Raw genomic sequence first — 25,933 nt, forward strand, 5'->3', positions numbered from 1 at the left:
AGAGACACTCGGAAACAGTTCCATCACACACACACAAAACTGGGAGTCGCAAAATGTGTGCGCACATGCGTGCACGCACGCGCACGCGCAGAACAGGCTTGATTGAAGAGTGGTGCCTAAGGCAAGATGTGCACCAGCCCTGCCCCCGTCCTGGCTTTTCCTTCCTCAGAAAAGACTGCTCTCCCTCGCCCTGCGCTCTCTCTTTCTGGGACTTTCTTCTTTCTGCCTTTTGGTGTGAAGGTTCCAAGGTGAGAGAAATTTTTTAACTGCCTCACCAAAAAGATGGTTAAGGGGACAGAACATATATAGGTTAATCATAAAGGAACAACGTAATAGCTTCACAGATAATTATTTTCTATTATAGAAATGAAGGCATTAACAATTAGATAATCCATTCCCTTTTTTTCTTAGAAAAGCTCTGCCTATATTGAAATGGGTGACTAATAAATTTGATAAATAAAAATAAAATAATATAATTCAATATAATTTTTGAAATATAGGCAGACTTTGTCTTCTGTCCTATAGTGTCATCTCCATGCAGCAAGCATGCCCATTACGTTATCTAATAAATTACCTTCCTTTCTTTTAGATCAAGGAGAAGGTGGGTGGAGGAGCATAGTAGCTAAGTCCTTGCTGACTGGACCCTCTTTGCTTTTAAACTGCCAAAGGCTACTGGGAAAAGCTACAATACTGTGAGTTAAGGAGAAGGTGGGTGGAGGAGCACAGTAGCTAAGTCCTTGCTGATTGGACCCTCTTTGCTTTTAAACCGCCAGAGGCTGCTGGGAAAAGTTGCAATACTGTGAGTTAAGGAGAAGGTGGGTGGAGGAGCACAGTAGCGGCCCATGTGCCTAACGGCGCACAAATCATATAACAAAATAAAAAATAGTGGTGGTACATTCAGGGCAAGTGCATCTGAGATTCCTTTCATCTCAGCGTGTATGGCTTAGTTGAGTGCAACACTTGTTTTGCAGCTGTCTTTCGCAGCACTCTTTTCAAACTGGGAAACTGTCCTATCTGTACACAAATCACTAGTCTACAAGGACAGATTATTCATCTAGGTTCTGTAATTTGTGCTCTTCAGGCAGAAATCAGGTGTTCAGTTCAGCCCTCCTACTCTACTGAGCCTCCACGCTATCAGCCCCCTCTACCGCAAAGATCCTGCAGGAGAAGGGCAGTGTGGACAACCGTGGGATCTGGCAGGGTGAGAGCTGTGAACCATAAACCCAAAGCTTTAGCTGTGTCCCTGCATAAAAGATACAGTGCCCTTGCTGACCTTAACAGGGACATTAAGGAAACAGGTCAAGGAAATTGTGATGATAACTCAAATAAGCAGGTCCGAGATGAACTTGTTTTTGACAGGGAGAAGTGCGAATCAGGTATTACACATCAGTCATGCAAGAAAAGAAAGGTACCCCAAAAGAGAAGCCACCTTCTGGCTGGTGACTCAATTATAAGGGATGTAAATTTAGGAAAGGATACAGAGGTTTCAAAAGAGGTCAGGTGTCTTCCAGGTGCTACTGCCAGTAGGGACAAGAAGCATATTTTCAAAATAGTCAACAATGGCAGCAAAGACTGTGATGTGGATGCTATTGTACATCTTGGCACTAACGATCTATCCCAAAATGATGTATTCTCTGTGCAGAATGATTTCCATAGCTTGGGGCAGGAACTCAGCAGAATAGGCTGTAGGCTCACTTTTTCAGAGGTCTTACCAGTGTATAAGGAGCAAAATGGAAAAGGCCAGCATATAGCAGAATTTAATATGTGGCTAAAGGAGTGGTGTAAAGGAGAAGCCTTTGGTTATATTAGTCACAATGTCTGTAGCTAGTCCAATGAAAAAATGTATAAAAGAGATGGTCTGCATCCATCTAAGAAAGGGACTGAGTTAGTTGGCAATAAATTCACAGCTGTTCTGGAGGAATATTTAAATTAAACAACGGGGACAGTGAGTTAATTGATACAGAACATCACTGTCCCCAGCAATCTAAGAAAATAGGGGAACTCAGGCACCACACAAGTTATGTAGCAAGTAAACACAGGGTCAGTCATAAAGGACTCAAATGTCTATACACCAATGCGCAGAGTATGAACAGTAAACAGGGTGAACTAGAAATTCAGGTAAATGAGGGCGGATATGATATTGTTGCCATTACGGAAACATGGGACGAAACCCACAAATGGAACACACAGCTACAGGGATTTAAATTATTTAAAAGAAACAGACTAAACAAAAGAGGAGGTGGAGTTGCTCTATATATAAGAAATAACTTTATCTCTACAGAAATAGAGCGCAACAGTGATGAAAACTGTAAACTTGAATGCATTTGGGTCAATATAAAAGGGGGGGAAAATGACGTTGCCATAGGTGTATACTATAGGCCGCCCAACCAAGCAGAGTAAATAGATGAACTTTTTGCTAGTCAGTTAACTAAGGTATGTAGGAAGTGCATCACAATAGTAATGGGGGACTTTAATTACCCTGATATCAACTGGGAGACAAATTCTGCACCAAGTGGAAGATCTAACAGATTCCTGACAAACCTAGCAGACAACTTTCTCTCCCAAAAAGTAGAGAAGGGAACTAGGGGATTAGCCATATTGGATTTAATTCTCACTAACAGAGATGAAATGATAGAAAGTGTCGAAGCCACAGGAACCTTGGGGGGAAGTGATCATGCAATACTGGAATTCAACATTATGGAAGCACAAGCAATAGAACACAGCCAAACTAGAGTCTTGGAATTTAAAAGAGCTAATTTCAATAAACTTAGAGAGACCTTATAATAACAAAAAAAGCTGCTTTCAACATATAAGAAAAAAGAATAAAGTTAAGGAAATGATTGGTCCATTAGTGGGGGAAAGTGGCAAGAAGGTGACAAGCAACAGGGAGAAAGCAGAACTATTTAACTTGTTTTTTTGCATCTGTCTTTACACAAAGGGAAAAAACAGTCCAACCTACCAAAACCAGTGCCATTAAAAAACAGAATAGAAACGCAAGTTAAGATAGGCAAGAAAATGGTAAGTGAGCACCTGTCCAGCCTAGACGAGTTCAAATCACCAGGACCAGATGGATTACATCCCAAGGTTCTCAAAGAACTGGCAGACGTGATCTCAGAACCACTGAACTATATTTTTCAAAGATCCTGGAGCACTGGGGAACTACCAGAGGACTGGAAGAGAGCTGATGTAGTTCCCATATTCAAAAAAGGGAAAAAAATAGATCCAGGAAACTATAGACCTAACAGCCTGACCTCAATACCTGGGGAGATTCTGGAAAAGATAATCAAACAACAAATCAGCAAACACCTTGATGCAAACAAAGTTATCACTAAAAGCCAACATGGGTTTGTCAAAAACAGATCATGCCAGACAAATCTTATTGCATTCTTTGACCAAGTGACAAAACTAGTGGTCCAGAGGAATGCTGTAGATATAATTTACTTGGACTTCAGTAAGGTATTTGATAAAGTAGATCACAACCTACTACTTGATAAGATAGAAAAATGTGGGTTAGATAGCATCACCACCAGATGGATTCGTAGCTGGCTGACAGGCCGTACTCAGCGTGTGGTCCTCAATGGAACTGCATCTACATGGAAGGAAGTGTGTAGTGGGGTGCCCCAGGGCTCTGTTCTGGGCCCAGTGCTCTTCAACATCTTCATCAACGATTTGGATGAGGGGATAGATGGGGAACTCATCAAATTTGCAGACGACACCAAGCTGGCAGGAATAGCCAATACTCCAGAAGATAGGCTTAAGATACAGGAGTATCTTGACAGACTTGAACACTGGGCGCTATGTAACAGAATGAAATTCAATGGTGAAAAAAGTAAGGTTCTACATTTAGGTAGGAAAAATCAAATGCACAGGTACAGTATAGGTGGTACCTTGCTCAATAGTAGTAACTGTGAGAGGGATCTCGGAGTCCTAGTGGACAATCACTTAAATATGAGCCAGCAGTGTGCTTCAGCTGCCAAAAAAGCCAACACAGTGCTAGGCTGCATTAACAGAGGGATAGAATCAAGATCACGTGAAGTACTAATACCACTTTACAATGCCTTGGTAAGGCCACACCTGGAATACTGCATCCAGTTTTGGTCACCATGATGTAAAAAAGATGTTGAGACTCTAGAAAGAGTACAGAGAAGAGCAACAAAGATGATTGGGGGACTGGAGGCATATAGGGAACGGTTGCTGGAATTGGGTATGTGTAGTTTAATGAAGAGAAGGGTGAGGGGTGACATGATAGCAGTGTTCCAATATCTCAGGGGCTGCCACAAAGAAGAGGGAGTCAAGCTATTCTCCAAAGCACCTGAAAGCAGGACAAGAAGCAATGGGTGGAAACTAGTCAAGGAGAGAAGCAACCTAGAACTAAGGAGAAACTTCCTGACAGTTAGAACAATTAACCAGTGGAACAACCTGCCTCCAGAAGTGGCGAATGCTCCAACACTAGAAGTTTTTAAGAAGAAACTGGCCAGCCATTTGTCTGAAATGGTATAGGGTTTTCTGCCTGAGCAAGGGGTTGGACTAGATGACCTCCAAGGTCCCTTCCAACTTCTTCTTCTTCTTCTTCTTCTTCTTCTTCTTCTTCTTCTTCTTCTTCTTCTTCTTCTTCTTCTTCTTCTTCTTCTTCTTCTTCTTCTTCTTCTTCTTCTTCTTCTTCTTCTTCTTCTTCTTCTTCTTACTGTTACTGCTACTGCTACTGCTACTGCTACTGCTATTGCTATTGCTATTGCTATTGCTATTACTATTACTATTACTATTACTATTACTATTATTTTTAGTGATCCTAAAAATCCCACAGGTTCTTTTATCATGTATCTCATTTTCCATCTACCTTCTCAGGTAAGAAGAGTCCAGATCTTGGAGAATATGACCCTCTCACTCAGGCTGACAGTGATGAGAGCGAAGATGACTTGGTCCTCAATGTGCAGAAGAATGGTGGAGTTAAAAATGGGAAAAGTCCCCTTGGGGAAATCCAGGATGTGGATTCGGATGTGGAAGCTGGTATAGCCAAGCAGCATCTCTCGGAGGGTATGACAGAAGAGTACCCAAGTGAAATGAACAATGGTTTGGAGCAGAAGACAAACGGGTCCTTGATGCCTTATTTGCGCACTGCCATCTTTTTACTCACTATGGTTATCTCCATGATCCTTGTGCTGGTGTGTGCTTTCCTCATTCCTTGTCCACCAAGAGATTTACATAATACTTGGATTCACAACCTAGGTCAAGTGGCAGGTAAGAAATATCTGGAAATACACAGATTATGAAATGTATACCCTACCCAGAAAGATACTAAGAGTTTGGGGGAATTTATAGATAGCTTTAAGTTAATATTTTTCTGTTATTGATAATAGAAGATGTGTATAGATTGGCATATCAATCAACAGTGAGAAGATGGAGAAGCAAAATTTTGGAACGGTAGATGAAGTAGAACTTTCTGCATTTCCCCCCACTAATGTACAAAGCCATACTAGACAGCCAATATGAGGCAATTTCATCTAAGATGGTTCAGTTTGAAAATACTACTTGTGATAGTTGAAAGGATAAGTGCAGGGATAAGGCATGAAGTACTTGGAAGAAAGGCAGCAAATAGCCTTAATCCAAGACTTTAATGTCTTGTAGACATTAAAACTTTCAAAGGTGAGTTCTACCAAAAATAAATGCTTGAAGGGAAATGAATAATGTCATGAGAAACTGGCTAATCTTTCAAAACAAATAATTGTATACAAAAGTCTATGAAAAGTGATTGGATCAAAATGTAAGTATCAGTCTTCCAAACATGCATATACACAAATAGCTATAAAATCCATATCTCCCCAAAACCATAACTCCCTGATATAAAATATTACATCTACCGGTAAGTATATTTTACTTGTACTGTATTGAAAGTTTTTTTTCAATTTAGTAAAAGCTATCAGGTTATGTCCATTTAAAGCATTTGTTCCAAATTATTTCAAATTCCATAAACAAAACAAAGCTTATTTTTAAACCAGTTACATAAATATATTTAATTCTGAGGCAGTTATTCTGTTCAAAGATTTATTTTCTTTGATTCTGAATATAGCGATTACACATACATTGAACTAAATGCTCTATCCAGTTGAACATTTAATTAATGTGCATATGTAAATCTTTTGAGTCATACATAGGAATGTTAACTAAATTTGACCTTTGGACAGAGAAATAAAACTGAGGGCTTAAATTTAAGCTAATTTACTATTCCTGGAAACAAAACAATTATCTTTTATTTCTTAATTTGCTTAATTTGTTATTCTGAAGCTAGAAATGCCATTTTAAATGCTCTTTTTGATATCTTTGGATCTCCATGTTTCTCACTTCAGAATTATATGGAAATGGTATAACTACTTTGATATTTAGTGCAATACAAGATATTTAGTCTGTGCAAGAGCTATTAGGTTGAGAGTGAAGAGCAGGATTTGTAGTTTCTAAAAATCACACCATGATAGGAAGTCATCCTCAAAATAGCTTTACATCATTAACTTATCTTTCCTGTTTCATAGATTCCAGTTTGTTGCTTTGGGCCAGTCCTGACATCAATTTTGTTCAATTCTCTTTTACTCATATCGAAATGTTGTAGAACTCACGTCAGGTACACAGTGTACTTGGATTTTAGGTGATCTGAACTCTCCCTTACATTTGTAGCAATCGTAGTGACATTGAGTTTCAGGATGAGGGGTCAAAATCTTCTCAAGAATGTAGTTTTGTGAGATGTTAGCTCAAGTGAATTAATTAAATGGTCAAGAAATATGTCTGAGTGGGTTATGCTGCAGAAATGAGTGAAATTACATTTACTACAAGATTTTTATGATTGCTGTATCAATAGCCTTCACGTTGTTTAGAATAGATGGGATGGCTCAGTGGGTTAGGACGCTGAGCTTGTTGATCAGAAGTCGGCAGTTTGGCAGGTCGAATCCCGAGTGCCGCGTAACAGAGTGAGTGCCTGTTACTCGTCCCAGCTTCTGCCAACCTAGCAGTTTGAAAGCACATAAAAATGCAAGTAGAAAAATAGGGACCACTACGGTGGGAAGGTAACAGCGTTCCGTGCACCTTTGGTGTCTAGTCATGCCGGCCACATGACCACGGAGACATCCTTGGACAAGCGCTGGCTCTTTGGCTTTGAAACGGAGATGAGCACTGGCTCCTAGAGTCGGAAACGACTAGCACGCATGTGCGGGGGAACCTTTACCTTTACCTTTTTTACAGTCTAAAAAAGTAATTATTACACCTTATTTTTCAGATGGAGTTCTGTTTCCACCAGAACTTTTTGATGTAAATAATGATGGTATCCCTGATGTCTTACTCTCCTTCACAGCTTTGAAAAATGCTAGTGTACTGGGTAAGTCTGCAAATCCTACCAAGTAAGTTCAGAATTGAGAGCATAATGAAATCGTAGCAAGCTGGCAGCCCACCAAGCCAGCCTTCTCTCTAGCTCTCTTGCCTGAAAGGGACATGGAGCCAATTTCTCCATATCTGGGCGATAGTTTTAAACAAAATATTTAGTGTCTTTGATTTCTTACTGAACAACACTTGCTTTTAAAAAGGAGGAGGAAAAAGCAACATATATATATTGGCCGGTATGTCATTGTCCAGAGTACAGTACAATTTCTCTCTCTTGTTCCTAAGAAACGAACAGACAAAAGCTGCACGTCGCCCCCCAAAATTTAGTATGGCTGCCTGTTCTCCTGAACCTCTGCCACTTTTTGCTATATACTGCATAAAGGAAGGTAGAATAACTGGAGATGGTAATGGAGATTGCTGGCTGGGGTATTCTGGGAGTTGAAGTCCACACTTATTAAAGTTACCAAGGTTGAAAATCACTGATCTATTCTAGATGCATATCTTTGAAAGGAGGTTGTATATAATATTTAGTTGAAACTTCTCACTCCAGATCTTATTGTCAGTGTGTTGTGGGTGCACCTGCTAGTGTTTTGGGAGCAGATTCTGAACATTTGACCCATCTCTTTCTTCATGCGTTCTTTGGATATATGAAATATCAAATGGAAGGGATAACAACTACAACACTATAGCCAAAGAGAAAGAACTGAAATGTGTGTATAATTGCATTTCTAGAGGCTGGTAATTGGAGGCATCAGGTTAGGAAAGGCTGCTGCAGAAAATGACTGATTTTACCTTTGCCACCATATGTTGTATTAAGCTACAGTTGGCTGGATTTGCATATTGTACTAAAATATAGACATGCTTATTCTTTTTATAAAGAGCCTTTTTGGGCCATTGAACTTGGCCAGTGCTAGGGGAAAAAACCCCCAGTTTGATTTCATTTCATCTGTATTTAGATAAAATTAATTGTAATTAATACTAGTACCCTCCAGTAATGTATTTCCTCTTAGTAATTTTCTTCCTTGGGCACATTAAAAATTCCATTTGATAACAACTTTGAAGATCTCTGATAGTTACACAAAAGTCTTTTGACCTCAAGTTGTAGACCCTTGCACTAAATTGCAAAACATGATTTATATGACTTGGGAAAACAAACTTGAGTTATTAAACTGCTGTCTATTGAAAAAAGCTGGAAATGCTCAGTTCCATCTTGTGTATAGTTAAAACAGAGTCGCTGGGCTTAGGATAGCAGTTTCAAACTGTGATCCTTTGGGAATATATCCAGGAGGCAAATCTCATTGCAGGACTAATTTCTGAGGAAATAGTTTAGGATTAGGGTGTTAAAGGCACATTAGGGTTGAATTAATCAGTTGAATTAATTCACTTCCTGGGATATGTTGCAATGTATACTTTACTTTCCTAGTAGCCTTGGAAAAATCTGAAAGCAGCAGAACACTCCACAGCAGTTTCTCCTTTTCATTATAGAAAGATCAATTTACCTCTTGTACCTGTGTCCTCAGGTGTCTCCACACCATGGGTAACAATAATGGCACTTTCGGGTATGAACGGCAGCATCTTATGGTCCAGTCATGTTAAAGAAGAGATTCTGGGTGTGCAGTGTAAGAATTTGGATTCTGCATTCTCTGTAGAGCCTGTCTGCCTTGTTACTGGGACCTCTACATTCCTCAGTCTTCTGAGTGCCTCATCAGGTAAGTTGGTGCAGCTAATAATTCACACTGTTGAAAATGAGGAGTTTTGTAGCCCCTTTTCTGACTCACAGGTTTAATAGAAGGAATAATGATACCTTATTGGACCGTTTTTTTTTCTTCTTCCAACACTTGATCTTTTAGATGAGAAGTGTCAATCTAAGTGCCATTGAACTGTCAACCTTCATTCTTCAGGATTAACTGTATGGATTACTTTTAAAATGATGTAATCTTCAATAATGGATGCAAAAAGGCTCAATAATTTCACTGTAAGACACAGTTTTGGAAACATGCACAGATTTGTAAAGTGGCAAATATTTTGCAGGTCAAACTATATTTTATTCTCCTTCTGTCACCTTCGTGCCCCCACCCAGCTCTCTCTAGATCACTATTTCTCAATAACTATGAAAAACATGAAGAGCAAGAACTGAAGGTGGATCAGATTAACCACACCCACATGCAATCTGGTTGTATAGCCAGTATAATAGGAATTTTATGTGAGAACAGAAAACTAATAAAAAATTCTGTCTCATCTAAAAATTGCTTCATGAATCAAGAAAAAACTAATGTATTATGTTGATTGTACATATTCATATGTAGAATTATAATCTATTAATGGTTTCCAGCTTAAGTTAAATTTATATTTATTTTTCAGTTACTAGATTATTTTTGACATTTATGCATACTTCCATAGCTTGACTTGCCATTTTTATATAGGGGAATTGTATATTATTTCCAAGGGACGCGGTGGCTCAGTGGGTTAGGACGCTGAGCTTGTCTATCAGAAGGTCGGCAGTTTGGCAGGTCGAATCCCGAGTGCCATATAACAGAGTGAGTGCCTGTTACTCGTCCCAGCTTCTGCCAACCTAGCAGTTCGAAAGCACGTAAAAAAAAATGCAAGTAGAAAAATAGGGACCACTACGGTGGGAAGGTAACAGCGTTCCGTGCGCCTTTGGCGTCTAGTCATGCCGGCCATATGACCACGGAGACGTCCTCGGACAAGCGCTGGCTCTTCGGCTTTGAAACGGAGATGAGCACTGGCCCCTAGAGTTGGAAACGACTAGCACGCATGTGCGGGGGAACCTTTACCTTTACCTTATATTATTTCCAATGAATGCACAGAGTGCCCTGGGACACACATAATTAACTCAGTGTACGTTTGGGTAATATATTTACTAATAACTAATAATAATATTAGGAGGAGGAGATATAGGAATATAGCCAGCCGTACCAACAGGCTGAAAAATAGCTTTTATCCGTGGGCTGTTAGGCTTTTAAATGGGACATAATCTTATGCAGAATTGACTTGGGAGGCCGGTGTGTGGTGTAGTTGGTTCACATAGTGTGGTGGGATGGAGGGTTTGTTGTCAGTGTGTTGGGGGGAGAGAGCACGGGGGGAGGCTCAGCTAATCTCAAAGTACACATGTTGTACTTTGACAATAAAGGTTTATTATTATTAATTATAGCAATAATAATACCCTCACTCTGTGGGTAGGTATGCATACACATTAGACAGAACTGTGAGAATTAGATGTTCAGCAGAGTGATGGCATGAGGGAAAAACTGTTCCTCTGTCTAGCTGTCTTGGTATTCAATACTCTATAGCACTTTGTCTCAAGTGAAGGAGGTGTAACAGTTTCTGTTCAGTCTGCAATCATGTGATTACATTTTGGATGTTTGGTAACTGGCTTGTATTTATGACAGGTTGCAGCATCCTGTGGTCATGTGATTGCATTTTGTGATTTTTTAAAATGTTTTACAGCAAAGAACACCTATTGGATAAGCTGGATTTAGACTTATGACCATGTGACTTGCTTAACAACTATGGTGATTCACTTAACAAATATTGGAAAATAATCATAAAATCAAGTCCGGTCTCATGTGACTCGACTTTAGACTGCAATGGCTTATGAGCAAAATTCTGATCTCAGTTGTTGTCATAAGTCAAGAACTACCTATAAATCTAGGACATTGTCATCAAATATGGAAAAAACCCCCCGAAGATAAAGGTTTCCAAATATGTTGAGTTCATGGTGCCCCTAGTGGTTCCCAAACTCTGCTCATCAGCAATAAAAGTTCTGTTTATTAAGTAATAACTGACAATCCTGTGGGTTTGCTGGGGCAGCCCTGGGAAAATGCAGTGCAGGGTTGGGAACCTTGGATCTGACTTAATTACTTGTATTTCCAATGTTCTTTAGAAAATAAATTATTGGAGTTGCAATCCTAACATACCTGGAAAGTGTTAAGTTGAGCGCTTGATAGATGTGGCCAGCTTTTGGTTGAAGTTTGTTCAATTGCCACCTACCCTATGCCCTCACCAATCGAGCACACCCTACCTGTAAAGCCTAGCCAGTTTGTAAGATGCTTCTTGGCTGATACAAATTTTTATTATATATCATCCTTTAGGGAAGCCAGTTTGGACCTTTGATTCCTCCCACTTTCCTAATGGAATTTTGGCTGCTCCAGCTGTTGTTATACCTGATGTGGATGGAGATCGAGTCAGCGATTTGATGGTCTTGACCATTGGTAAAACACAGGTAGGGTGCATTTCCCAAACCTGGGGCAGGAGGGAAGAAGATCTGAAAACACTATTTCCTTATAGTTTTCTTCCAGCCTTTTCCAACAGGGTGTCCAAGATATTTAGAGAGTAACATATTAGGCAAGGCTAGAATAATTGCTTAATGAATAGTCTTCCAGAATGTGCCAGCCTTCTTTTTCAAAGCAGAAAAACATTATAGATTTTTGTTAATTTGAAAACTGCTGTAATATGCTATGCTCAACTTTCCCCACAGCATCTGACCCTCAGATAGATTCGCTAAATAAGGATCTGATAAGATTAACAGGATGCTGCTAGAAATTTTTTTTTAAAAGTCAGTCTTTCTTGGATGTGCATTAGATAGAGTGAGATTGGATTTCCATCTTCACATTCCTTCTACCTTTTTTTTTTCTTATGTAGCCAGAATTAAGCTTTATCCTGATATCGGGTAAAACTGGAGACCCTGTGGGAGGACCTGTGAAATACAATATCAACAGAAGAGGAAAACTGATTGGTCCACAGACTTATATCACCAGCCATGGAGCAGTCTACATCCTGTTTGGCTTTGGTAAAATGTCCAGTTGCTTTCTTATTCTTATTTCTAAATCACATTGAAATTAACACAGAAAGAGTTTCACCCATAAACCCTGGCAGCATCACTTTGGTTCTGACGACAAGCATTTCATGGGCTTCACCTTCAGGATATTTATTTTTTTAATTTATAAATGCCAAAATCATATCAACCATAGCAATTTACATTCCTAAAGAATATCTAATTGGCATGGTGGGGAAATAAAATCACTATGGGCATTACTTTTCTGTAAAACCCAACCATATTTGGTATCTTTTAAAAAGCTTTTATTTCGTATATACATATAACCGGCACTATATCACTTAGAAAAGTACCAATTTCTGTCATATAAAAAAGCTAAAAATATAACGATACCTGAGCTGAAAGGAAATGGCCCAAACAGCAGAAGAACAAAAGAGCAGCTTCTAATGAACAAAATGATTTTGGAAAACTGCAAGAGAAGGAACATCAACTTGAATGTAAAAGAAGGCATTCAACTCCTTGCCACATAACTGGATAATCAAGTGCCTGGAAGGAGTCAATAGAAATATTAGGCTCTTTGTGCAATGGCATAGTGGGAGGCATAGTTGCTGGTCAATGGTGATAGACTGGGAGAGATTATTAGCAAGAGTGGAATCTTTCAAGGAGTCTCACTATCACCACTACTGTTTGTCATTGCACTGATTCCTCTGTCAACAAAACAGAAAAAGTCAGGCCATGGCTATCAAACATCAAAAGCATCTGCCAGGCTATCCCACTTCCTTTACATGGGGAAACTGAAGCTGTATGGAAAAGCACCATCTGAAATAGAATCACTGCTCAATACCGACCGTAAATACGGCTAAGATATTGCAATGGAATTTGGACTGGACAAATGTATCACCCTTACCATCAACAGGGGAAAATAGTGGAAATGGAAGGAATCTAGATGCCCTATTCGAAATAACATCAAGAGTCTGAAGAAGATCATTACAGATACCTGGATATCCTTCAAGTTGACAACATCAAGCACACTAAAGTTAAGAAATTAGAATTGAACACGTGAAGAGAGTACAGGCAGTCCTCGACTTACAACAGTTTGTTTTGTGAGCATTCAAAGTTACAACAGCACTGAATACAAAGGCATGCAAAGAGAAGTAGAATGATTATGGCAAAAGAAAGCAAAGATAGTATCAATATTAATATGCACCTTAGGTGCAATCCAAAAACATCTGGAGCACCACTTGAACACCATCAGCATTGACAAAACCAACATCAGCCAATTGCAAAAGACAGCTTTATTTGGAAAAACTTACATGCTGCAGCAATACTTTTAACATCATCAAACAACATCTGCCTTTCCCAGGACTTGGAAAGGACTTGATAGGTAGGTAAAAATGCCCAATCCACCCTAAACATCTGGCTGACTATGCGATCAACCACAATAATAATTTGTCACATTAGTGCAAACGCAAAGAGTCTTGTAGGAGAATTTTATAAATGCTATAAATGAGTCTTGAAACATGTATTGGCCTGTAGTGCAGAAGTAGTTCATGTGTTTCACTAAGTGAGTCCAGGGTTTGCCATGTCTTGTCTGATAAAGCCTGAAGACTAAATGTAAATGGTTCTGATAGAAAAATCCACAGATCCACCATTAAGTCTCCAAGATCTACTGAACTAAAATATGATCATAGTAGAATGGCTATTTTTTTTATCTGTATACATATAAAGGCTCTCATAATGATGGGATGTCACTACTACAACCTGAATGTTTTTAGCTTTCCAGCTTCTGACTGATTTCATACCTGCTTTATCAAAGACAAGAGAATTTTAGACTTTGAATTTCCTTTCTACCTAGGTCCGGTCTATGCAGTTGCTTTACGAGATATCTTTGCTCAGGCCAGAAATCATGATAATTTCCCTCCAGTGCTGCAGCACGAAGAACCAGAGTGGGAGAAACACAGATCAGTCAATATGTTAGAGTTCATTGATATTTACAGGTGGGACACTATCTTTTCTCTACAGTGAAATTTGTGAATCACCCAGTCCTAATTCAGTGTGAAAGGCATGAAACTTCAGCTGGCTAAAGATTTAAAGAAATGAGTGTGATGATATAGGTTTTCTTTTTTTTAAATGGTTGCAACTGCTTAAAGGAGTGTTTCATTATGTAGACCATTGAAGTTGACTGTCTGATTATTTTTATTGTTGTTGATCCAAGTCCAATATACATATACTGTAAAACTAAGATTAAACTAAAATTGCAATTGGGCAAGAGCAATGCGTCATGCACTGGTAATATGTATGTATTACAAAAAACTCTTTTTGTCATGACCTTTAATTGGATGAAATAATGAACAACAATTTTTGAGCCATGACTCCCGAGGGAAGTCATGCATTAGGATTTTATCCTTGTAAACCACCCAGGGTCATTGAGAGTGAGTTGGGCAGCCATATAAATAAAAAGTAATCAAAATTTAGGCACTTGACAACCTGCATGTATTTATAAAGACTGCAGCATCCCAGCACTGTGTGATTGCCATTTGAGACCTTCCCAGCTGGATTCCAACAAGCAGAGTCAATGGGGGAAGCTAGATTTGCTTAACAACCACATGATTCACTTAAGAACTGCAGTAATTCACTTCACTTTACAACCGTGGCAAAAAGGTGGTAAAAATTTCCAGTTGCCTTGCTTAACAGAAATTTTAGCCCCAATTGTGGTCCTAAGTCAAGGACTACCTATATACTCTATTTATTCCTTAGCAAAGTGCAGGACAATTGCCTTAACCCTAACACAAACATTTTATACTGAAATTAATTTTTAATATTCTGTTCAAATTATTCTGCAATATTTCTGGTGGGCTTAAAAAGTAAAAGTCTGAAGTGTCTGTCACATACTTCCAGCAATACACAAGTTGTTTAGATCAGGGCTTTTCAACCTTTTCACCCATTGTACCACTTTTAGGATATGGCAACATCTGAGTACCACCAGTCGCCTAGCAAGGTGTCAAAAACTTGATGATCAAAAAAAAAAAGGAAAAAAAGTTCGCTTAGTGACTGTTCGAAGTTACGATGCCACTGAAAAAAGTGCCCCCCCAAGCCACAGCCAAGCAAGACACCTGCCTGGCCGCCCGGTGGTGCTCTTCCTCCTGTCTGAGGTTTTCATTGTTGTGAGCATTTCTGTTGAGGATTGGTAGCAGGGGTGGGGGTGGGGGGTGTTTGGTTTTTATTCCCCCCGCTCAGCTGGGTGGTTGCAGCAGGTTTTGGTCACTTCACATGACCCTGGGACACTGTGACTGTCATAAATATGAATCAGCTGCCAAGCATCTGAATGTAAATCACAAGACCCTGGAGATGCTGCAACATTCCAGCTGATCGGCGCTTCTTCTGGGCTCAGCAGAAGCACCAGGATCAGTGCTGCTTTCCAGCTGTAGCCTGGTGCTGATCCTGGTGCTTCCACTGAGCCCTGACAGCCCTGCAGCTCCATCCATCTCTCGCTCAGGCTTGTGCAGTACTGCCACTGATTCAGCTCATTCTGTTCCCCAGCTACCACTTTTCTAGGATGGTCGCGTACCACCTGCTAGCTGCCAATGTACTACAGGTGGTACCCGTACCACTGGTTGAAAAGCCCTGGTTTAGATGTTGCTCCAGACTATTTACAGAACTTTCTCCTTCATGGGAATTTAACTATGGTTTGATTGAGAGTTTGTCTCAGCATCTACCTGCATTTGGTAACCCTTTCTTATAAGAATGCTTGGACACTAACAGTTCTCCTTCACTCTTTTTCTATTAAAAAAAGCTATAAGGGATAGGATAAATGTCTTGGCCCAAGTGCTTTCTCTGAGCCTCAAATACCCAGCACAATTGTTGTGAGATTAAAATTAGAAGACTCCAAGGACAGAAACCACAATAACATCCTGCTGAATGAATGGTAGTAATTACCCAGCATTGGCTAATCTAGAAAGGCTAAACTGAGTCAGAATTATTTTTTAAGATAAATTTTTATTGCTTTGATAATAATAACAGAAAAATAAAAAAGAAGGTACAGACCTGGTTAATACTTGAAGCAGAGGCCATCAGAAAGCTCTAGGCTGATACAATAGATTGGAAATTTAAAAAAAAAAGACATTAGAAGAAAAAATGGGAAACCTTTTCTCTACAACACTGATGCCATGAGTCCGTGACCAGAAAAGCAGTAGGAATTGACTATATTGGAAAAATGATTGACATTACTGTAATTTACTCATTACTTATGTTTGCTCTCTGCATCTTGCAGTGGAGGTGTTCTGTTTCTACAGGCAGTGAAGTCTCCTGACAGCAATTGCAGTGACCTTTTGATCACCACTGAACATGGTTTGACTTTACTGCAAGGTCAGGATTTGGAACAGCGTTGGACTCTAGAGCAGCCGGATATTGACAGGTTACTAGATTCGGGGGGGGGGGACTGTGACTTTTTCTGCTTCTGCTGTCAAGCTTATATGTAATGGCAGATTAATGGGGAACAACTCTTGTTAGTGTTAATTTATAGGTGTTTCCTCTCAGCTTTGTTTTTCTCTTAAATCAGCTTTCCTTAAACTTGGTTAAACTGGCTAGGGTTTGGGGGAGTTGGCATTCAGCGGCATCTAGTGAATCATCAAGTTGGGTCAAGTTCATCTGTTTGTGAAGAGCCACTGGAGAACAGCTCTAAGCAACTGAAAGCAGATATATTCAGGGCTTTTTTTCCTCATAGAACGCTCAGAACGGAGTTCCGGCACCTTTTTTGGTTGGAACCTTGTAGGGTAGGCAAGGCGGGTTGTATGACATGTGTGAGTTCCGGCACCTTTTTATTTTACCAAAAAAAGCACTGGATATATTCATCTGAACCTTTGATGGCTGGAGTTTTTTAATTATTCCATTAATATAACATGTCTGTAATGTGTCTTAAAATGATTCTTAGACATGAAAATAAGTTAAAATGTAGAGGAAAATAATTACTGAAATCAACATCAGCATTTATCATTATGGAAGCAGGGAACTCATTCTATTTTTGGCTAGACAGTTATTCACTTACCTGCCACTTTCTTGCTAGTAACCCTTATTATTAATGGAAAGTTCTCCTTTCATGAATCTGACTGGCCTTTCTCGGCTTCAAGTGAGCAATTTGTAGCAATATTTCCCCTTTGTAGTTGTTTGGCTCATTTATTCCTTTGGTGTTAGATAAACAAGTACGTCTTTAGTTTATGCCATGGATGTTCATGGATGCATTCTGCCAGTCTTCTGCCAGTTTGTCCTACATAGTGGCTGTTGCAAATCTTACACTGTATGTTGTAGAATAAATGACTCCTGTTTTTTCTTCTCGGGTAGCTGGATCTTTTGGTTTGCTTAGGATGTTAGAATGCATCCATGAACACTAACTGGTAGTCAAAAGGCATGATGAAAATTCTTTAATTTCACAACACGTAGACAGATTTAACCATAGTTTTAATTGGGAAAATGTGACAATCCTAGACCAGGCCAAATCCAAAAATGCCAGGGAATTTCTAGAAGCCTGGCACTCTGACAAATCAGCCATCAGTAGACACATAGGCATTAACAGCATCTATAGACTAAGGGACGCGGTGGCTCTAAGGGACGCAGTGGCTCAGTGGGTTAGGACACTGAGCTTGTCGATCAGAAGGTCAGCAGTTTGGCGGGTCAAATCCCGAGTGCCGCGTAACAGAGTGAGCGCCTGTTACTCGTCCCAGCTTCTGCCAACCTAGCAGTTCGAAAGCACGTAAAAATGCAAGTAGAAAAATAGGGACCACTACGGTGGGAAGGTAACAGCGTTCCTTGCGCCTTTGGCGTCTAGTCATGCCGGCCACATGACCACGGAGACGTCCTCGGACAAACGCTGGCTCTTCGGCTTTGAAACGGAGATGAGCACCAGCCCCTAGAGTCGGAAACGACTAGCACGCATGTGCGGGGGAACCTTTACTTTTTACCTTTATAGACTATGCAAAAGAGACAATCAACTAGCCCCAAAGAGAAAAAGACTCCAGCACCTCTCCACCAGTAATCAGCACTCAGATCAGCATAGATTAACTCCAAGGTCAACTTCAGACCAACAGTCAAGTAAGCAATACCCCAATCAAGAAACTGCCAAAGAGCCCAACAAGAATCCTTAAGACCGTCCCCACCAACCCAGACAAGCAAGACCCCAGAATATAAACTGACAGCAAACAGCAGTCCCTACTAGCACTGATGATGTTACCTAGTTAGGGTAATGAAATGTTTGCAAGAAAACAAGCAAGCTCAGAGAGCACCAAGGACCCCCTCATGACAATTATTGGTTAGGAGAGCAGATTCAGTGGACAAGCAGTCTGGTATCTTCTGACAAAGTCTGGACTTCTGACAAAGTCTGGAATGCAGAAGGAATGAAGGAAAAGTTACTTCAATGAAGTTACTTCCTCCAATGAAGGAAAAGTTACTTCTCTCCAGGCATGGACGTAGGATGTTTGCTTTGTCCACTTTTCAGTCTGACTGCTTTCTTCGTTTTTGCAGCCAGCCTTGCCCAGGGTTCTTCAATGATGATCAAACTTTGGACTTCATGCTTCAGGCACGGCATGGAAATGTCTCTAGAAAGGTGCAGTCACTGCTTTCTTACAGTACAATCCTGTGCAATCTAATTATTCAAGGCAGGTAGCTCCAAAGTAAATGTTTATTGCATTTTTTCTCAACCCAATGCTGGTTGGAAATTTTGCATTTGAAAAGCACCAGATTGAGAAAGATTTGCATATCTGCCCAATGTGCACTTTACAGTTGATCCATTGTGACAAGGAGTATTACTTGAGTTCTAATTCCCTTCCCCTGGTGTTTTGGATTTTAATTCCTACAAGTTGTGGTTAATGGCAGCACAATGTCCAAGCCATTTAAATGTGTCTGTTCATATAGCTTTTTTCTAAACAGTGACCACAAGCATTTGATTATGCTTATCATATGATCATTCATTTCTGAGGATTAAGGACCAAACTAGACATTAATGGCATCTTGGCATTTAATGTGTATCTTTTAAGAATGGTAATTAAAGGGAACACAACAGAAGTTTGTGTTTAATCCCCTTTTCACTTCTCTTCCACTTTTCCCCTCTTCTCCCCTGAAGTTTTATCTTGCTAATTCTGGGTTTCTTTGTTTTCAGATTCTGGTTGTGAATGGTAAATCAGGACAGCCAGTTTGGAGTTATGAGCTGCCGTATCACATGAGAAAGTCAGATGCACTGTCAGTGCTGACGTCGGACAAAAAATCTGTCTTTCTTTTCTGGGCTAATGAGAAGCAATCTCTCTTCAAAAGCTTGGTGAGTGCAGAGTTCTTGAGTTTGGAGGAGGCATTTGCCCTGAAACCACACTATCTAATTATTGTTGAAAACAAGCTGCAGTTATATAAGGGCATGAAAAATATTTTGCCCATTTTATCTTCTTTTTTTGATTTTATGTGTTTCTGGGACTTTGAAACAATATTTTTGGGGGGAAATATATTTCTGTGAATATCTTCCTGGCCCATTTTTTTTTATTTAAACACATACACATCTGTCATCAGCTTTGAATCAAAGGATTCTTCCCTGAAAGTTTCAATGCCTATAGGAAGACTAAATCCTTGGGTCTCTCTTCTCCTATTGTAGTAAAGATTACATTTCTTTCTCTCTCCCCCCAACCCCCTCATATTTACATATGTCCTTTGGCAAAAAGCATTGGCGTACTGCAGTATAATAGCTGCAAAATCCAGGCATTATGCATTTTAAAGCATATAAATGATAAGAGATAAGAAATAAGCTTTTAAAAGCCAATAAATGTTTGCACCCACATTTCTTCCTAGGAAAGGAATTCCACATGAGGCTTCCATTTCTCTTGTACCTGACTGACTGAGCAGTCTTTATAGTAGATTGACAAGTAGGGCCAGAGTAATATAAATACAGGGAATGCTTAAATATGTTGATCTCCGATTATGAGATTGTAAGAATATTAAACTGGATTTGGAAGCAAATTCCAGTTCTGAATAGGTGAGCTTTTTATTCCCATGTATCCTAATTGCCATTGGCAAATTATGGAAGCTACAGACCAAATCATCTGAAAATATTAAATTGTGTTTTCCTCTGAAATTTCATACTAGCTACCTTAGAAAGGGTAAATATTTTTCCATATCTGGAATGCTGGTTATTTTTCAAATGCTTGCCAGTTTCATTAAACTTTTTAATCATAGTGAGTTGGACACGTTTGTCACATCATATATGTTGGACGATGTAACCATGTTTACTTTGAACCTGTATTTAACCTGGCATGCTATGAAATTACTGCTGCCCTAGATATAAATCCAAGATAGGGAACTCACCTTACATTTTAGGAGAACTATTTAGCAACTACAAGAGTGTGCATGTCTTTGAAAATATCAGTATTCATGCTTTCATCTGTCTTAATAAAGGAGCTTATTACTCTGTCAGTAAGCAGTAGTAATATTTATTACTGCAATGCAGCTTTGACCACCTTGAGATAATCTTCATGCCATGCTTGCATAAACAGTCTTTATTCATCTCAACCAAGCTATATCGCTACACACAGTAATTGACCAAATGCTTAATGTTAAGTCTGATAAATCTACACAGCCATTACGTATGTAAGGAGTTGAAGAAAATACTTTTAATAAATAAGGGCTAGGATAGTAAGAGAGAAATCTGGTACTCATATGTTATTGTTGTGTTTCTGTTCTTTCTAATAACTTTTCCTCACCCTATCTGTGCTTTTCCTCCATTGATAACACATGATCATCGGAATACCTATGAGAAGAAAACATTAGAAGGTTAAAAAGCAAACTTTTTAAATTCTTGTTTTCATTTTAGTTTCTTTCATATCACTGTTGCTATCGTTATTAACTTAGGCGATACTAACAAACATATAAAGTGCAGTCTTGATTCTTCCTTAACTTATGGATTTGGGCAAATCACTGCCTTCCCCCCTTCTCTTGGAATAAAATAAATAATAAAATGAATAAAAATAAAAATAAAATAAAATAAAATCTGACTCAACACTTTTTTCAAGGAACGCTGGCAGTTATTGTAAACTCTGGTAATTTAACTTATCAATATTGAGGTTAGTAGAGGAGGCAGCAAGATGAAATAGTGATAATTGACATGCATACATAGACTGATTTTTATGGGAATTTGAAGAAGGTAATAACTGGAAACATCCATGTACTGATTACTGTTTGAACATTAGAAGCTTTTTTCATCTCTGTTCCAAGTTGCTTTAGATTCTTTTTATTACACTGTGTAATCTTGTGTTTTGCAGTATAGCTGTCATCACCCTTTACCCCTAGTCATGCTGGCTGGGGCTATGAAATTGGTCTACAACAGGGGTGTCAAACTGCCGGCCCATGGGCAAGATGCATCATAGCGAAATCGTGCCCATCCCATTGCCGGCAATGGGAAAAAAGTTGTGACATGTCACGTGACGTTGTGAGTTTGACACCCCTGGTGTAAAAGGTCTACTTTAATTCTGTTGCAATGAGTGGGATGAATTAAACAGGGGCCCTTTATGACTGCTGCTGTTGTTGCTGCTGTTTTAGGAACCCAGGCCAAGGATTCACCATCTTTATCTTCTTCATCCTACTTTCCCTTCAGTCCTTTTGGACCTGAGTAATACGACAGACCCAGTAATTGCTTCATCTAGTGAGTATGCCAGGAAAAATAGGAAAGGAAAAGCCAAGTATGCTTAAGTAAATGCTGAAAGCTGTCCTAGTTTGTGATGGCTAATAATGGCTCAATTCTCTTTTTTGCTGGGTTGTTTGTAGTACTTAAGCCTCTTAGTTAAATATTGATCTCTCCTTTGAATTCACAATGCATTCAGTTCATTATTTGCATATTTCATTAAACTGGCCTAGGCTGTCAAGGATCTAAAATACCGAAGGTGTGTTTTTCTTGGCACCTTATATTCTTCTAATGAAATTGGTTGCATTTATGGGTGTTAAATGTTTTGCTGCAATTATAATTTCTGCTGTTGTAAACGTGCTAAGAATTCAGATTGTTTTTGCTTGTTTGTAATTGTGCAGTCAAAAATGCTACGTGATTGTGACCTTGTATCTGTTCTGCAGAGCCATTTATATTCATAGCAATTTCAGACCGCTGATCACCGTGCCTAGCTGTTAGCTGTAACTAGAAGCCAAACCTGAATTCATTTAAGAGCAGCTAATAAATATTAGCTTTATGAATCTGAATGTGAGTTATTGTTCACTAGTCACTGGTTGTTTTGGTTCCCCTTCTCATCTGTTAGTTGGAATAAATGATCTTCAAAAAGATGCCTTTTATATTACTGTGACAAGAAGTCCCACTTCTGAACACCAGCCAGGGGTTCTGTCAGTTAGGAAGCTCCGCCTGCGGTGGGCCTTGATGACACAGAGCCGGGATGTACCTCTGAAAGACACAGATCCCAAAATCAATCATGGGGAACTGAGGCGGATTCTTTCTAGGATCAAATTTATTGATCTTGCTCAGAAGGTAAGATTCCTTGGGTTTTAAACATGCATGTACGAGGGTGGAGAAGTAACTTGATTGTTCTATTGAAGAGGAAGCAAAATGATGTTCTGGTAAATTACAGAATAAAAAATGTTGAGCAACTGCTAAGCTATATGATTTCTCTGTTTTGATGTGGGAAGAATTGGCCTTTGTCATGCTCCGATTTTACAGTGGCTCATTTATCTGGAAAATGGTTAAGTGAGGCCTCAAGTAAACAATTGCGGATTAAAGTTTAATGTTTTAATTCGTTTTCCCCAATACAGAAGTTAACTTGCATGACTCAGAAATGTGGTATAGTAGCTAAATGTAGACAATGTGCATTTTTATGTTTTTATTTCCTTTCCTACAATTTGTATTGTGCTTTTGGGGTCAAAAAGTGAAAATAAGATTCAGATTGGACAGTGAGACCTTTAAGAGAAGAATGAATTCTGTATCCATGGATGAACTGACCAATTCCTCAAGTACATAAAAAAGATCAATTTTCAGAGCTGCTATGTGGAAATGTGGTTGAGATTTCCTGACCAATTGCCTTTTTCTGCACTTCTGCAGAGTATTTCCATATATTAGAAGATTGTAGAATCTCTGAAAAGGGAGTCTTTTTCTTTAAAAAAAGTAGAAGAAGAAAATGGATAAAACTCCAGTAGATAAATTGGAAATTGTTTTCTTAATTCAGATTGAACTTTCAAATACAGTTAGTGGTATTCTCTGGCAAGAGCAGGCTCATTTTTCTAATCTGTTGTGATCTTTGGTGCAGGAGAGCTGCATGTATCCTAAATAGGTTCAAAGAGATTTATATAGTTCACATACTGTTGTAAGCCATTATGTGTTTGGTTAACAAAATGTGTGAATTCAAATTACAATTTGTGTATTATGGTTTACAGATTAACTTGATGTGAGAACTTAGCTAATTATAAATTATTCAACGAACCATGCTTAACTAAAATCTTGGTTCTGACTACTCTCTGGCTGACTTGATAAGGTTGATGTTTCATCTTTCCTTCTCCCAACATGCTGTTAACTGTTAATTTTGCCTTGTATAAATATTAATTCAGAAGACAAACTTGGCATATCTGACACCTTTTTTTCTCCTCCTTTTCCCTAACTCAGTTCTAGACATATATCTCAGGTGTTCTGAGTGACAAATATGGAGCTCAATGTCTAGAACCAGGCTCGTCAGTCAGACTTTATGAAAACTTCAGTTAATGAAGAATGGGGGCTATGCCCAGATGTTTTAGGACTGGGAAAGCTGAACTGTTCATCCTTAAGTATCCTGACTTGAAGGAAAGCTGCTCGTCCCTTTGTTTGCCATTTACATGTCTGCAGACTCCTTTCCAGGTGGTTTGAATGTGTGTATTTAAACAGGGATATTGGGGTATGTGTGTATAAACATATTGCTACCTTAATTTATGAAATATATTAAAAAGTTCCTGTTTATATTGTAGAAGTATTTAAGCTCCTATTTATATTGTACAGGTATTTCAGTGTACTCTGCCTTTTGCCACTATTCCCTTGATTGGCATCCTTCACTCTTTGAGTTCCTTCATATTTTTTTTGCCTCTATTTATTTTAGGATTATTCTTTTTTTCCATTTAGTTATTCCTATCTTCCATATCCAAATCCATAATACACAGTGAATGATATTATGTGTCCTAGTGTCTCTTGACTGCATGCATGAATTAATTAATTAATTAATTCATTCATTCATTCATTCAGATTGAATTAGCTACTGAAAGTTAGTCTAGTGACCATCAGATCTCCCAAATGAATCTAGAATCTATTCAATTTATAGGGGAGTTTTATATAAGATGTTTGTTGTAATGCTCTGGTATATTGACCATATGAATTATGATTAGGCATTCTCAAGGAAATAGCATGATAGATGCTTTTGATGTTAGTATTACACAAGCTTTGGTATTACTTCCTAAAATAGAACTTGTGTATCATTAAACAACGTGATGATGATTCTACCATCTTCTCATAAGATGTTCTCAGTTTTGATTTAAAATATTAAAAAAACCCAATTCTGAAAAAAGATACAATTGGAGCTTTTTCATAAAAACATGAGAGCCCTAATGAATAAGACCAAAGATCTGTTTATTCTAGCATCCTATTCTGGCTGAACATATGCCTTTACAAAAATTGCTAGCCATTTCCTGCTCCTGTTCCCCAACACCTGTTTCCAATACACATCTTGGTGACTCCACTGCTTACATTCCTCCTTTATGATAAACGTCAATTTATTCCTGGATCAGGTATGGATCAGGACTACTCCCTTGACAGTGTTAAGGGGAATTGCCATACTGGATTGGATCTATACATAACCCCTTTCAAATGTGTTTCTTTATCAGCTTTTTATCCGATTCACAGTAATTCTGAGGCAGTGCCTCACTCTACTGCTTTATTTTTATTTGTATATGTTGCAGAGGAGCTTTGTTAAATGTTAGCACAATTTATAGCACTTGTCTTCCTCACTGCCACCTCCTGGGCTTGTTCTGGTTTTTCAGATAACTTAAATATGTAAGATAGTCTTCCCTAATTTGGTGTCCTTCAGCTATGATGTACTGCAACTCCCTTAACAGTTTAAGGCCCTGGTGCATAGCAGTAACAATCTAATACAATCATATGTATGTCATAAAGGTTTTGAGTGTGTTTCCAAATAGCTGCTTCTCAAGGCAGTTTTGATGTATCTGAAAGGCACCCAACTGGAGAAAGCAGTATCCACGTTGCTTCTAGAGTTTCTGTAACAAGGAAAAATCTGTGTTGCTCATCCTGTTGGCAAATTTTGAAAACTACTTTAAATGATGACATGCGACCTGAGTTTCTCCCTTCAGTTCAGATTTGATTTATGCCACTTGGTGCTTCTGAGCTTTCTGTGATTGTTTTTCTCTCTCCCTGTATTCCCTATGCACTTTAAAGAAAAGACTTGTCTGTATGTTGTTCTGAGCTATAAACCTTACCAGAAGAAATAAATGTGTACAGCATACCTCTGTGTCAATTGAGTTTTCTGGCTTCTCTATGGCAATTGAAAGTGGGTCTTGAAAAAAATAAAATTAGAGTCTGTAGGCTGTCGACAGTTAAAAGCGTCATGAGAAGCTGCTGTGGGAATATCCATATATCAGCTGTGATCATATACAGCCTTCTGCCTAGAACAGAGCTTATAGAAATCCTTTTTTTCCCCTCTAGGACGAAATCAGATTTATGCAATATTGATAGTTTAGTCATGATGCAATGTTAATTGGCCATTCAGTTAATCACAAAGCTATTCT

General features: G+C 38.9%; 1 protein-coding gene across 1 annotated transcript in view; it reads left to right on the plus strand.

Moving 5' to 3' along the window:
* The window catches only part of FAM234B (family with sequence similarity 234 member B), a 29,829-nt gene extending 4,185 nt beyond the window's left edge, over positions 1–25,644 (plus strand). The window contains exons 2-13 of the mRNA XM_081330429.1: positions 4,846–5,238; positions 7,262–7,360; positions 8,883–9,071; positions 11,475–11,605; positions 12,025–12,172; positions 14,013–14,154; positions 16,428–16,571; positions 18,671–18,752; positions 19,305–19,460; positions 21,722–21,824; positions 22,426–22,649; positions 23,775–25,644. Coding sequence (XP_081186555.1) covers positions 4,846–5,238; positions 7,262–7,360; positions 8,883–9,071; positions 11,475–11,605; positions 12,025–12,172; positions 14,013–14,154; positions 16,428–16,571; positions 18,671–18,752; positions 19,305–19,460; positions 21,722–21,824; positions 22,426–22,649; positions 23,775–23,780 — 1,817 coding nt within the window. The 3' untranslated portion in view covers positions 23,781–25,644. The remainder of the gene's footprint in view (positions 1–4,845; positions 5,239–7,261; positions 7,361–8,882; positions 9,072–11,474; positions 11,606–12,024; positions 12,173–14,012; positions 14,155–16,427; positions 16,572–18,670; positions 18,753–19,304; positions 19,461–21,721; positions 21,825–22,425; positions 22,650–23,774) is intronic.
* The last annotated feature ends 289 nt before the right edge of the window (positions 25,645–25,933 follow it).

The sequence above is a fragment of the Vipera berus genome (assembly GCF_964194415.1).
Source record: "Vipera berus genome assembly, chromosome: 6".
NCBI lineage: Eukaryota > Metazoa > Chordata > Lepidosauria > Squamata > Viperidae > Vipera > Vipera berus.